General features: G+C 43.7%; 1 protein-coding gene across 1 annotated transcript in view; it reads left to right on the top strand.

Annotated features, from left to right (window-relative positions):
- HELZ (helicase with zinc finger) overlaps positions 1 to 15396 on the top strand; it is a 3197037-nt gene that overhangs the window by 1501733 nt on the left and 1679908 nt on the right. The window contains exon 12 of the mRNA XM_044085095.1: positions 1787 to 1960. Coding sequence (XP_043941030.1) covers positions 1787 to 1960 — 174 coding nt within the window. The remainder of the gene's footprint in view (positions 1 to 1786; positions 1961 to 15396) is intronic.

Genomic DNA, 15396 nt, shown 5'->3' on the forward strand with positions numbered 1-15396 from the left:
AAAAATTTTTTGCTGCAAAACAAATGTTAGCACTCTGCAGTGAACTGGCAGTTTAACACAGCTGACTTAAGTGGGGATGTCTCCTGGTAATTCATGTCCAACATTTGCTTGGAACAGTAACTGCTGAAATTAGCCTTTTTGGTACATTTGTTATTTAGGACTCAACCTTCTAAGTCATAGCCTTTTGAGGATTATTCCAGTTCTTGTTTACTAGGGGAGGTAGGTTTCATTTTTATCAAGATGAAGTTTCCATTGCAGAGAACTTTTTTATGTCTGATTATAATGGGTATGTACTTGTATCATTTTATATTCTAGGAGGCCCATCTAGTGGGTGCTGTAGTGTACTGCCATTCTTTTTATCTTGTTGAGATGTTTGTGTTTGTTGATGGAATTTCATGCATATTAGGTAGTAAATGTATCCTTTTTCAGTATTTCAGGCTGTGATCATTCAGTTCATGGAAGTCAAAGTGTCATACCTGGGAGCTGGGCTCCCCTCTTAGCCCATAATGTGGCATCATAGCTTGAACCACTAGTAGTTGATCGTACTCTGAAACACAAGAGCTAGTGAATTTCGAAACTGTACTTAGCTGAGGTTATTAGAAGAGGAAACTGCGGTGGTTGTGCTGCGGTAGTGTTGTCGCCTCACAGTTAGACGTTGCCCGTTCGATTCTCAGAGCGTCTTCTGTGTGGCGACATGCGTGAACGGGCGTTCCTTCATTGAAGGTTGTGCGTTATGCCTGGCAAGCCAGCACGTAAAACTCTACTGCCAATCATTAGCAGACCGGAGTTATGCTGTGACAACCCCTAACCGTGAAAAGCCGAAAGACACAATTAGAAGAAACCCCAAGAGGTCCTCATTGCAATTTAACATATTTGCACCTGCAGATGATTGCATATCTGTTATTTGGATTAGATACATGTTTAACACTCTTTGTTTAAACTAAGTCAGAGCTGTATTTAGTTTTTTTGCCACTCTGGACAATACCCCAAGTGACACTTCTGCCCTGGAAAAAAAACACGCTCACACACACACACACACACACACACACACACACACCAAGCAAAAACCTTGTTTCTACATAATAACTCTTTCAGAAACTGTTTCAAAAGATCTGTAGTAGCCTCTTGCTGCAGTTCTTAACAAGGATACGTACACATGCAGACAGAGCAAACAAATCGCTTAAGCAATTAAAAGTTCAGATTGCAGCTTTTTAAAACAGCTACTGGATGCAAAAGCTGTCATATAACTGAATTGTAGGGACCGGTTGGCACATTCTTCTACCGTGTTTATCATGGTCCCTGTGTTAACTTCAGCCAGGTCTGCTGACCCTTCTCCCTGTCCTAGCTATAGCTTGTGATTTGTGAAATGTTAGGGAGTTGGCAGCCAAATTGTAATGCTCATCGTTCCTTCTTTACATTTATGCATTCATTTTAATAGGGTTCTGCTCAATTTCGATATGGGCTTCAATTCACTTCTTTACAAGTATAGTCTTTGGGGAAGAGTATTGTTTATATAACGTACTGTTTTCAGTAAAACTGAAAAGAGGACGAGTTTGAAGTGACGTGTAAAATGCTACTGTCTAGAATTTGACAAGTACTGTGTTTGCAACTATTTCAGTCTGTGTTCTGTACCAGCATAATTTAAAATGTGGCTGGGGAAGATGGGCTTGGACAACTTAATGCACTGATCTTAATGTCAAAGTCACGTAGTAACAATGGATGATACAGTTGCAAGAAATATAAAAATGCTATAAAGATATGTTTTATTTTTTGTATCAATTTACAGGGTTTACTTCAGAAATCGTTGGGTGAAGACTGTTCACCCTGTAGTTCAGCAGTACTGTTTGATTTCAAGCACATATTCCACCTTTCTAATGCCCCAGAAGGAAGACATTTTAGCACATCGGGTGGTGGTGGTCACTTTGAATACCTCTCAGTATTTATGCCAACTTGATCTTCAGTCAGTGAGTTGAGACTTTGTGTGTGGGACTGTAATACAGTTTTAGATTTTTGCAACATCTGAAATTGAACAGCAGCAGGTTTGACGAGCGTGGTTGAGATTACTGGAAGATGTTAGCTTTCTGAGAGAAGTAATTCCCTACAGTATTTGCATAGGACTGACTAAGTAGGAATGTAGTCTGGTGTGCAGGAGAGAGCGAGAGAAATGACAACGGCTGGAGCCTTGTCCTGGAATATTTATGGTTGCTCCTTGTTTTTACTTAGAAGCACTCATCATGAATGCATTGATATTGACAAGGAACAAGTTTCTGAAGTAAAAATTGTGTTGCATTCTAGTTTTTATTGTTATGCTCTTTATCACTGATTTTGTGGAGAGATCTGTGCTTGATTTACTTTTTCTTGGATGTTTGGAGAGGTAGTAGTTGTAATACTATCCTGAAATGATAAGGTGGTAGTTCTGTTAGTTATTTCACTGACGTAATCATCATATAAAGAAGTCATTTCTGTCTAGTGCACTGCATGGGACTGTTAAGAGAATTTTTTTTACGTATTGGTGCAGATCAAAATTATCTGTTTTTCCAGTTTGTGATGACATTGGAGGTAATGTGTAATCAGATGGTTCAACTGCATCTTGGGGGATATGTTTTGCTGGCTGAGGTCTTGGTGAACTATATCTTTCTTGAGCTGTTTTGTGACTTTCAGTCCTGTGTCTTTTTCAAAAAGCAGCCTTCTGGTTTGTATTACATCCTGAAATTTCTGTTTGAATGTGGACGAAAGAGTTAGCTTGACCAAAAGAACAAAAACAGTGTGCCTGTGAGAAGGAAGACTGAAACAGAATCTGATAAAATGCACAGCAGTTTCAGTAGAAGCTTTTTTAATATGCTTGGGCAGAGTCAGAAGGTTTGAATAACACTACACACTACAAGCGTCTTAGCTGCAACAGAAACCTGGCTATACCAGGAAAAGAAAAAGTGAAGAAATTTACCCACTAGGCTATAACATTATTGACTAACCAAGAAAAAAAAACGCTGGCAGTGTTGCTGTTGTCAGGAAAAACACACTAGATATCCTCCTCTGCCCCTACATCTTGCTAGCTTTCTCTACCTCATAAATCCTACTAACCGTACTAAAACTAAACATGCACAAGACTTTTGCAATCATGGGTATACACATATCCCCAGGTTACACTGCTAAAACACTGGAAGGTGTTCTTTGCTGGGCCTCCTCAAAAATACCTCAAGAAAACTTAATACTGGGTGATATTAGTATAGACTGGTAAACCATACGGTCTGAAAATCCAGCCAGTAGTGTATGTACATCAAGGTCACCCAACTTATAACCACACCAACTTAGATATAGCAAGGCTTCAACCATTCGATGAACCGTCACAGCCTGATGAGCCAAAATTCTTGACACTTTTATTAATACACTAGCTCCATAATTGGTAGTCACTGAATACTCTCACCATAGATGATGCTCTATTTGAGTTCATTAAAATTTCCTAGGTATTCTAACCATCTGCCCTCTGCAGAATAGAGTCAAAGCCAACCCTGCCCCACAGCTATCCTTAGCAGCTTAAAAACTAATGAAACAGAGAGATAAGTTATGGAAGGGATGGACAAAAAAAATTGCTCCTACTTCACTAGCATATAGACAGCTAAGAAACCTGACAAAACAACACATCAACAAAGATAAGAAAGCCTGATGTTTTTCGTGTTTCACTATTGCAGTCATCACACTTGGGTTATCTTTCCTGCCAGGGGTAGCCCTCAGTCGGCCCGAATACCAGAGGCTTAGTATTTCTGCATTGGTTACTGTTGCACCAGGACTGACATCAGGTTGTCATTGATATAAAATCAGGCAGCTGACGCCATTACATACATTTTTCTTGCCCTATATGGAGAGAGGAAGAGAGAGAGACAAGGGGGATGGAGGTTGAGAAACCAGGACTGCAGCAGTGAATACACTCGAACATCAACATTTATGGAAAGTGTACACAACTGTACTATGTTCTTCTTGTTTCACTGTTGCAGTCATCACACTTGGGTTGATTCCCAAAGTTGAAGAAAAGGGTGGAGGCAGTCAGGAAGACTGGGGGCTGGCTAGGATGCCCTGCAAGACTGTTGTGGCAAAGCCTGTCTTGGATTTGGAAAAGACAGGCAGGTGGTAATGCTTGGTGAAGATATGAACAGAAGTCCATGTTGCAGCCTCCAGGATGTCCCTAGTGGGGACCCCTCTGAGAAAAGCTGCAGAGTTGTAGGTTGCCCTGGTAGAATGTTTCCTGACCCCCTTTGGGGGTGGTTTCCCATGTTGTTTGTAGCAGAAATGGATGCAGTGTGCTATCCATTGGGAGATTGTTTGGATATGGCCTTGCCCTTTGCCCCTGCTGCGAAGCTGACTAGCAACTGGTCAGCTTTTCTAAAAGATTTAGTCCTATCCAGATAGAATCTGAGCTGTCTGTGCGCATCTAGAGAGTGGAGATCCTTTCCCCCTTGTTACTAATAAACAAAAACTGTTCCTGGCCTCAATCAATAAGCTGTTAAATTCAGAATAAGTTACAAAGCCAACACCAGACATGCAGTACCCTCTTTATACAGACAGTATAGTCACTAGCCTACCAGATGGCTGTCAAGTTCTTGATCTTCCTACTCAGAATGCAACCTAAAATTGCCTTTGACAATCTACCCGATAAATATCTTAAAATGACAGCTAAAGCTTTTGCCTATCAAGTTTCAATTCTGATAAATTGATCCAAATATGAAAAAGTCTTCTCACTTTGGAAAGCAGTGTAGCAACTGCCTAATTTTTACTGACAACCCTCTTCTCCTAGGACTTAATTCTTCTACCTGTGTGTAATTCATGTACATCAGTAATCTGGCGTCCATGTTCTCTCACGCCATAGTCAGTACTGCTGACAAAGAGGAGATTGCCAGCACAAACACCACACCACTCGCATCACATAGCCAAGCACAATGCACACACACCTAGGCAAAGGTCCTCAATAAAAACTTACCTAAACAACAGAGACCTCCAAAATACACACAAACATTCCACACACAACACCAGACACATTGCACACAACAGCACACCAGTGTCTCACAAATACAGTACTTAAGGCAAAAACAACAAACCATTGCAGCCCACAAGACATAAACCACACACACTAGTCATTGGTGACTCAATTCTGGACACACCGATGTCCCCCTCACCAGGCTTTACAAGAAGGTCCCTGTCAGTTGTCTGTCTGGTGCCAGAATCCACCACATCACGCACGCACTTAAGTCTGTCCACTACAAGTAGAAGTACGACTCTCATTGTACATGGTGTGAATGAGTTGAGATGCACCTCCCTGGACTATATGGAGAGACATGATTGAACTATGAGTATGTGTTCCAGGCAGGTATGACCCTAGTCCTAAGCAACATCCTACCTTCACCAAGAATGATACCACAGTTCCAACAAAAAATAATTGACCAATTGGCTTGGTTTCTGGTGTCATTCCAAGAGGATCCAGTAATTTTCTGCCTGGGTTGACATGGTCGATGAGCCTGAATGCTTTTTCAGAGATGGCCTTCACCTGTCACCACTGGATGTTCTTCATGTTTCACTGTTGCAGTCATTACATTGTGGTAATCTGCTTGCAGGTTGCCCTCAGTCGGCCTGATTAACAAAGTCTTAGGTCCTGCGTCGGTTGCTGTCCCTTCTTCCATGACATCAGGTCGTCAGGGGTATAAAACATGCAGCCAATGCCATTACATCAGTCTTTCTTGCCGTGCGGTACCCAAAGCAGAAGCAGTTCGCAAGTGCTGGTCGGCCGACTCCTGAAATTTTTGTTTTCGAGTTTCAGAACCGAAGTCTTCAACTAAAAGCTAAGTACCCCATTGGGGAAACTTTTTCTTGCTCCTTACCAATGTCAGTAAAAGTTAATAATTTCATTACTTGTGGAAAGCAAATACCTCATAAAGATTTTAATTCGTACTGTATTCCTTGCCTAGGCCCTGACCACGACGTACCTTGCTGTCATTTTTGTGCTTTATTTAATCAGTGCACTGTCCGTCATCTGTATATTTTTGCCTCTAAATATTTCGGTTCTCTTTTTAATTATCCAGAAATGTCATCGGTTAGCCATCCGACTACTGGGATTCCGAAAAAATTTAAAGATAAAGACAGAGACAGGTTTCCGAGGTCCAGAACTGCCGATGACGCTTCTCCTAAGCCAGTCACCAGTTCGCCAGTACTCAGTGAGATGCTTTCGCAGCCCATGATACCCGCTACTTCTGATTCACAGGCCTCTACTAAGAGCCATTCGGAGTCCAGTATGCCGCAAGATACTTCAACTATGGATCCCGTGGATGTCTCTACCTTGAATGGGTCCGGTGCTGCTGTGCAGGCACTGGCTTCTGAGGGTGTATGCAGGCCTATGGACTTGAATATTAAATCGACGCCTCCTTCATTACTAAGGCCTAAATCTCGATCCATGTCTAAAAAAACGACACCCAGGCCACATGCTCAGGCCTCTATGCCTAAAAAACAAATGATAAAAATGGATGAAGATCTAATAACTCTAATCAGGGGTAGCCAACCCCCCTTCTAAGAGGCCTAGGGCTGAGCTTGACTATGAATCTTCTGATCAGGATTCTGATGTTCATCGTGCATACAGCTACAGTCATTACAGATGGGTTATCCTGCCGTCAGGCGGGTCCTCGGTCAGCCGAATTCCAAAGTCTAGATCCGGCGTCGGTTGTCGTCGCTTCTTCCCTGACGTCAGTGCGGCAGGGGTATAAAAGAGGCAGCTGACGCCATTTTCTCCAGTCTTTCTTGCCGCGCGGTGCCCGAAGCAGAAGCAGTTCGCAAGTGCCGGTCGTCCAGCTCCTGAGATTTACGAAAGTATTTCAGCCGAAGTCTTCTTTAAAGCTAAGTACCCCATTGGGGAAACTGTTCTTGCCTCAGACCGATGTCAGACAAAGTTAATAATTGCATTTGTTGTGGGAAGCAAATACCGCATAAGGGTTTCCACTCTTTCTGTATACCTTGCTTAGGCCCAGACCACGACGTCTCGGCCTGCTGTTTTTTGCTAGATTCAACAAGCGCACTATTACGTGCCGGGCGGAGTTCGCCCTTCATTATTTTGGCAAAAAATTTAATTATATCATGTCGTCGGATACTCCGACTCCAGTTTTGAGCAAAAGACACAAAGATAAGGACCGACATCCGAGGTCCGCACCGAGTACTGAGACCACGCTTAGGCCGACTACCGGTTCTCCGGTTCTCAGCGAGGCGCCTACGCAGCCTCTGAGTACCGATGAAAATACATTACCGGTGACTTCAGTAACCGAGGTCGCAGGCTCCTCTGTCCCCATTCCTACTGCAGATACCGACGCCACTCTTGGCGGGGAAACTCAGAATTTAGTCAGGCCTGCCATTTCTGAAGGCATCTTCAGGCCTTCCACCTTCTCTCTTAAATCTTTCACTAAATCTAAAGCAGCCATGAAAACTAAAAAAAGGGTCCTCAGACCTCCTCTCAAGGCCCCATGCCTAAAAAGCAGATGCTTAAAATGACTGAGGATTTGATTACTCTTATCAGGGGTTTTCAACCTCCTCTGACAAAAGACCCAGATTAGAGGAAGACTACCCTTCCTCAGACCAGGCATCTATTACCTCAGAACACTCTGAGGACCAGGATTATGCCTATTCCCCTTTCGAAGACTCTGATGCTGAGGAGTCTATTCCCTCGGTCTCACCCCCCCCCCCGAGGACTACTCTCTTGGGGAAACCCTGCATACATTGAGGGAACACTTTCACTGGGAAGGCCAAGATTACTCAGATTCCAAGAAAAGGCTCAGGGAATTTCTACTGCTCCCCCAGCATAGGCCCCTGGCTAATCCCTCCTGTTTTAGATATTTTGGGTGATGTGTACACAGAAGCCAGCCTTAATCCAGATTCTTTACCTCCAGCTCCTGTTGAACCAGACAGGTATTACCGGGTCCCTGATTCTCACCAGTTCCTTTATAAAAGCCATACTGCTGACCCAGAAACTATTTCACAGGGTCCCAAGGGAATTAAGGCCTCTACTGCTAAAAACCCATTACCTTCAGAGAGAGATTTCAGAGCATTAGAAAGGTGGGGGAAAAAGGTGTATACCTCGGCCACTTTAACCATGAGGGCATTAAACTGTCAATTCCATATGTTAAAGTACCAACAGTTTTTGTTATCTCAGTTGAAAAGCAAAATGACACAACCAGAACAACCAGATTTGAAAGAGTTGCAGGATTTGTTGCATGGTGTAGAGCAGGTGGGTAAACATACCTTGCAGTGTGGTTTTGATGCTTTAGAGGCCTCATGTAGAGCTGCTGTTACGGGGTCTGTTATACGTAGATATGCTTGGCTCAAAGAGCAAACCTTACCAGATCATGTCAAAGCAAAATTATTAGATGCACCACTTCAGAAAGATGTATTGTTTGGTGTTAAAGCTGAGGAGGTATTAAAGAAAATGGAGGAAAAAGCGAAATCAATGCAAACAGTGAAAGATTTCCTGCAGGTACAACCTCCACGTTTCAGCAGAAACTGGCCTTCAAAAAACTGGTCCTTTCCAGCCACGGACAGACCTCAAAGGGGTAGATACAGATGCCCAAGGGGTAGAGGGCTACCTCAAGGATCTTACAGAGCACGACAGTGGCAAGCACCAACCCCAAGAAGTGGAGAAGATAGATCACAGTCATTTAGAAAACAGACACAATGACTTCCCCCTATACCTGCCAAGCAAAGCTTTAATGGCAGCACTTTTGCCGGAAAACTGGCATTATTCTCAAAAAATTGGCATATTGTTACAAAAGACAAATGGATTCTGGACATTATAGACAGAGGCTACAGGTTCCACTTTCACACCCTTCCAAAAATGAGAGGCATGCCAAACTTGCCACAAAATCAAAGGGCAGAGGCACAAAGACAAATTTCTGCTCTCATGGACATGAAAGCGATTCAAGAGGTACCTGCAAAAGAACAAAGTCAAGGTTTTTATTCCAGACTATTCCTGGTACCAAGGAAAGACAAAGATTGGAGACCTATCTTAGACCTATCCATCCTAAACACATATCTACAGGTGCCAAAATTCAAGATGCTCACATTACAGCAGCTTCTTCCCATGCTGGGCAAGGAGTCTTGGCTGGTAACATTGGACCTCAAGGAGGCATACCTGCATGTCCCTATCAGACAAGATTGCAAAAGATACCTCAAATTTCTTGCAGGTTCAACCCATTACCAATTCTCTGCATTGCCCTTTGGCTTATCTACTGTGCTCAGAGTGTTTACGAAATGCCTGGCATCAGTAATTGCCTTCTGCAGACTACAAGGAATACAAATATATCCATATCTGGACGACTGCCTGATCCAAGCGGACAGCAAGGACATACTATTGCAGCATCTGGCGTTTGTAATAAAACTGCTAAACTTCCTGGGATACACAGTGAACAAAAAGAAATCAAAACTAATACCTTCTCAACAGATAATTTTCCTGGGTGCCAGCTTGAATACAACCACCCAGATGGCCTACCTCACGCCAGACAAACCAGGGCAACTGTCTCAATACTTTAGCAAAATGGCAACTTTCACCAGGCTAACTGCAAGGAAAGTCCTGCAGGCTCTGGGATTCATGGCATCTTGCATCCTGCTAATCCCATGTGCAAAGCTGCATATGAGGAAACTTCAATGGTACCTAAAAAACTTATGGTCTCAACACAGCCACAGCTTGGAAACAATTATACCACTCATTCCATGCCTTCAAAGGGAATTTTTGTGGTGGGCTCAAGCATGCCAAAGAAACACAGGTCTCCCTTTCTGTGGACCTCAAGCAACTCAAATCATCACAACAGACGCCTCAGACTACGCCTGGGGAGCACACATGGCAGATCAGTGCATTCAGGGAAAATGGTCCCAAATGGAGAAGCACCTACACATCAACCAAAGGAGATGCTAGCCATGCAAAATGCTCTTATGACCTTCAAAGACCTACTGCATCCAGGCCAGTTATTGATAAGGACAGACAACACCACAGTGATGTGGTACATAAACAAACGGGGGAACTCATTCATACCCCCTGTGCAGGCAAGCCATGACCCTATGGAACACAGCACTGGAATTGCAAATTCAACTACAGGCAAAATTCCTGCCAGGGAAGGAAAACACACTGGCAGACAACCTAAGCAGAAATATGACAGCTCCACACGAATGGAAGTTGCATCCTCAAGTTTTCACAAAGATAACTCAGGCATGGGGATAGCCAGACATAGATCTATTTGCTACCCACAGAAATTACCAATTGAAAAAATGTTGTTCAAGGACCTATCATCCACAGGCCTGGAAAGTGGACGCACTCTCTTTCAATTGGACAACATTGACAGTTTATGCCTTCCCGCCTCTTCCTCTACTGACCAAAGTTCTATTAAAAGCCAGAGCAGAGAGCCAAAATGATTCTCATTGCTCCAGACTGGCCAAGACAACACTGGTATCCGCTCCTGAAGAGCCTGACACATTCTCCACCATGGATCCTACCTCTAGTCCCTCTTCTGTTGTCCCAGCACAACTACAAAACCCTTTACAGCCAGCTCAAAAACTTAAATCTAGCTGCATGGAGAATTCCTTAATTTCCCAACAGACTCTCCTCTCCAAGGAGGTGCAGGATGTCATCTTGGAGGCCAGAAGACCTTCTACTAGGAAAAGCCTACTCCGCCAAATGGAAACGATTTTGTGCCTGGAATCAAGAAAAGGGCCAGAATCCTTGGGTAATAAATATACCTCAAATTTTACAGTACCTAGCTGAGATGTTAAACAGTGGACTTTCCTTCTCCTCCATCAAGATCCACGCTTCAACCAATTCTGCACAATACAACACAGATCCTCCTTTATTCTCACATCCTTTCTTAAGGCAGTTCCTCAGAGGGGCAAAAAATATAAAACCCCCAAGGAAACCACCAGTCCCAGCTTGGGACCTCAACTTCATATTGGAAAAGCTGACCCTTCCCCCCTTTGAGCCAGCTTCTTCAACAGAACTACAATACTTGTCATGGAAAACAGCCTTTCTTCTGGCTATCACCTCAGCACGCAGGGTTTCGGAGCTACAGGCCATCATGGCTGTGCAACCATTCATCATTTTCCATCAGGACAGAGTTTCCTTATGAACCAACCCTACCTTTATGCCAAAGGTAGTATCCAGTGTAGCTTTGAATCAGACTATCCACTTAACTACCTTTTATCCAAATCCACAAAACAAAGGGGAAAGACTACTACATTCCTTGGATATTCACAGACAACTTCGTTATTATTTGGACAGAACAAAGCCATTCAGGAAATCTGAGCAACTCTTTGTGTCCTATGCTACAGGTGCTCAAGGAAAGGCTATTTCCAAACAGACAATTTCAAAATGGATAGCCCACTGCATACGCTTTTGTTACTCATTTCATGGAAAAACTGTGCCTGCATGCATCAGATCCCACTCCACCAGGGCCACAGCTACCTCTGCAGCTTTCCTCAGGGGGTCCCTACAAAGGACATTTTGGAAGCAGCTACTTGGAGTTCAGTGCACACTTTCTCCAAGCACTACCACCTTCCACTATAGTCTAAATCTAGAGCGGGCTTTGCCACAGCAGTCTTGCAGGGCATCCTCGCTCCTCCTAGTTCCACTTAGTGCCTACCATCCTTACTTAGCTTTGGGATTCTTCCCATCTGTAATGACTGCAGCTGTATGCACGATGAACATACTACAGTTTTTACCTACCATAAATGTAGATGTTCGAGTGCTCATACAGCTGCAGTCCAGGTTTACCCCCCCCTCCATCCCCTCTTAGGACAGGCCTTATGACAAACACCTTTATCATACAACCTATTTGGGGTATTCTTTTATGGTGTATTTGCTTGCAACTACTGTTTTTTGATTTATCTATATTGCATGTTTGCATAACATTATGTTTTGCCTTCCTTCTGGGGGCACCTGACATCTGGGGCAAGAAAAACTGAAGAAAATGACGTCGGCTGCCTCTTTTATACCCCTGCTGCACTGACGTCAGGGAAGAAGCGACGACAACAGACACCGGACCTAGACTTTGGAATTCGGCCGACCGAGGACCTGCCTGACGGCAGGATAATCCATCTGTAATAACTGCAGCTGTATGAACACTCGAACATCTACATTTATGGTAGGTACAAAACTGTACTTTTTTTCTGACTCTTCTGATGACCTGGATTTGTCCTTTCCTACTTATGAGGATTCTGATGCAGAGGACTGTATTCCCTCCTGAGGATTTTTCTTTTGGGGAAACACGTACTCTAAGGGAGCATTTTCACTGGGAAAGCCAGGAATTTTCTGATTCAGTAAAGAGGCTTAGGGATTTCCTTCTCCTACCTCAGCATAGGCCTTTGGCTATTCCTCCTGTACTAGACATTGTTGTTGATGCTTTCTCGGAATCCTGTTTGGCCCCTGATTCCCTGCCTCTTGCTCCCAGTAAACCTGACAGATACTACAGGGTCCCGGAGTCCCACAAGTTACTTTTCAAAAATCCTATTGCAGATCCATAGACTATTTCACAGGGGCCCAAGGGCATTAAGGCTTCTACTGCTAAAAATCCAACTCCTTCTGATAGAGACTCCTGGGTGCTGGATATATGGGGTAAAAAGGTTTACACTTCAGCAACCTTGGCCATTTGAGCTTTAAACTGCCAATTTCATATGTTAAAGTATCAGCAACATGTTACTGGACTGCTTAAACAGAAAATGATGATTCCTGACTGTGAAAAATAAAGACGTACAGGATTTAATGCATTCTGTTGAATAAGTTGGAAAACATACTTTGCAATGTGGTTTTGATTCTTTAGAGGCCTCTTTCAGGGCTGCTGTTACTGGGTCTGTACTTGGAAGGCATGCTTGGCTTAAGGAGCAATCTTTGCCTGATTATGTTAAAGCTAAATTGTTGGATGCTCCTTTAAATCAGGACCACCTGTTTGGCAACAAGGCTGAAGAAGTTCTTAAAAAGATGGAAAGCTAAATCTATGCAAACTGTTAAAGATTTTTTTACAAGTTCAGCCTCCTAGGTTTAGTAGGCACTGGCCCTCTAAGAATTGGTCCTTTCTAGCCCCTTCCAGGTCTTCTCAAGCCAAACCCAGACACAGCAAAAACCCCAGGTTTCAGTCCCAGGGGACTTAACAGAACTAAGCAGTGGGGGGGTCTCGACTTCCAAGTCTGGGAATAACAAGACTCCCTCCTATAGTAAACTGTCCAATGACTTCCTTTTAAAATTTCCAAGCACTTATCTTCTGACTGCCCCTTTGGGGTGAAAGATTTCTATTCATGCAAAGAACTGGGAACTCATTACCCAGGACAAATGGGTTTTAAATATAATGTCCCAGGGATACAGATTTCACTTTCACATGTTGCCAATGCCTAATGGGTGGCCGGACCTACCCCCAAATCAGTGGGCAAAGGCTCAAAAACTTTCTCTTAAGCATAGGGGCTATTCAGCTGGTACCAGAAGAGGAAAAGGGACACGGTTTCTACTCAAGACTTTTCCTGGTACCCAGAAAAGACGAATCATGGCATCCTATCCTGGACCTGTCTACTCTAAACACCTTTCTGGAGATTCCAAAATTTAAGATGCTGACTCTTCAGTTACTTCCTGTGCTAGGCAAAGACGCCTGGTTGGCAACACTAGATTTAAAAGAAGCATACCTGCACATCCCAATCAGGGAATCTTGCAGAAGATACCTACGCTTCAAAGCAGGCTACACACACTATCAATTTTCTGCACTGCCCTTTGACGTATCTACTGTGCCCAGGGTATTCACCAAGTGCCTAGCTCCAGTTATTGCATTTTGCAGGCAAAGAAGTATTCAAATATACCCACACCTGGATGATTGTATAATTCAGGCAGAAAGCCAGGACATACTTTTAAATCATCTGGCCTTTGTAAAAAAGGGTTCCAACTTGTCTGGGGTACACCTTAAACGAAAATAAATCACAACTGGTACCCTGTCAACAAATTTCATTCCTGGGAGCAAGCTTGAATACAACTTCCCAGATGGCTTACCTCACGCCAGAAAAGCAAATTCATTTGACAACCCTCTTCAGACAAGTAGCCACAAAAACCCTGCTATCTGCAAGACAAATACTGCAAGCCTTTGGGGTTCATGGCCTCCTGCTTTCTTCTAATTCCATATGCAAGACTGTATATGAGGAAACTACAGTAGTATCTAAAAAGCCTATGGAGTCAGCATTCTCACAGCCTAGAAGCATTGATTGCTATCATACCTTGCCTACGCCTAGAGTTCCTTTGGTGGGCAGAGGCCTGCCACCAAAACAAGGGACTACCTTTCACACCACCCCCTGCCGCCCAAACCCTAACAACAGATGCATCAGACTATGCATGTGGGGCTCACCTGGCAGGGAAGTATATTCAGGGCTAATGGAACCCAAGTCAAATGCACTTGCATATCAATCAAAAAGAAATGTTAGCTGTACAGAATGCTGTATCAGCCTTCCAAGGACTATATTCTTCCAGGACAACTAATGGTAAAGACGGACAACACCATGGTTATATGTGGTACATAAACAAGCAGGGGGGGGGTACACATTCTTACCCCCCCTGCAGACTAGCCATGGCATTATGGAACATAGCCTTGAGCTATCAAGTGCACCTACAAGCACAATTCCTGCCAGGAAAATTAACGCTGGCAGACGGACTAAGCAGAAACCTCATGGACCCACACGGTTCATGGCCTCCTGCTTTCTTCTAATTCCATATGCAAGACTGTATATGAGGAAACTACAGTAGTATCTAAAAAGCCTATGGAGTCAGCATTCTCACAGCCTAGAAGCATTGATTGCTATCATACCTTGCCTATGCCTAGAGTTCCTTTGGTGGGCAGAGGCCTGCCACCAAAACAAGGGACTACCTTTCACACCACCCCCTGCCGCCCAAACCCTAACAACAGATGCATCAGACTATGCATGTGGGGCTCACCTGGCAAGGAAGTATATTCAGGGCTAATGGAACCCAAGTCAAATGCACTTGCATATCAATCAAAAAGAAATGTTAGCTGTACAGAATGCTCTATCAGCCTTCCAAGGACTATATTCTTCCAGGACAACTAATGGTAAAGACGGACAACACCATGGTTATATGTGGTACATAAACAAGCAGGGGGGGGTACACATTCTTACCCCCCCTGCAGACTAGCCATGGCATTATGGAACATAGCCTTGAGCTATCAAGTGCACCTACAAGCACAATTCCTGCCAGGAAAATTAACGCTGGCAGACGGACTAAGCAGAAACCTCATGGACCCACACGAGTGGAAACTGGAACCAAGGATTTTCAGCATGTTGACAAGCGAATGGAGGAGCCCAGATGTAGACCTGTTTGCCTCCCCCCAGAACTACCAGTTGGACAAATTA

The sequence above is a fragment of the Protopterus annectens genome, chromosome 10.part0 (genome assembly GCF_019279795.1).
Source record: "Protopterus annectens isolate FY-2018-M chromosome 10.part0, PAN1.0, whole genome shotgun sequence".
In the NCBI taxonomy this organism is placed as follows: Eukaryota; Metazoa; Chordata; order Ceratodontiformes; family Protopteridae; genus Protopterus; species Protopterus annectens.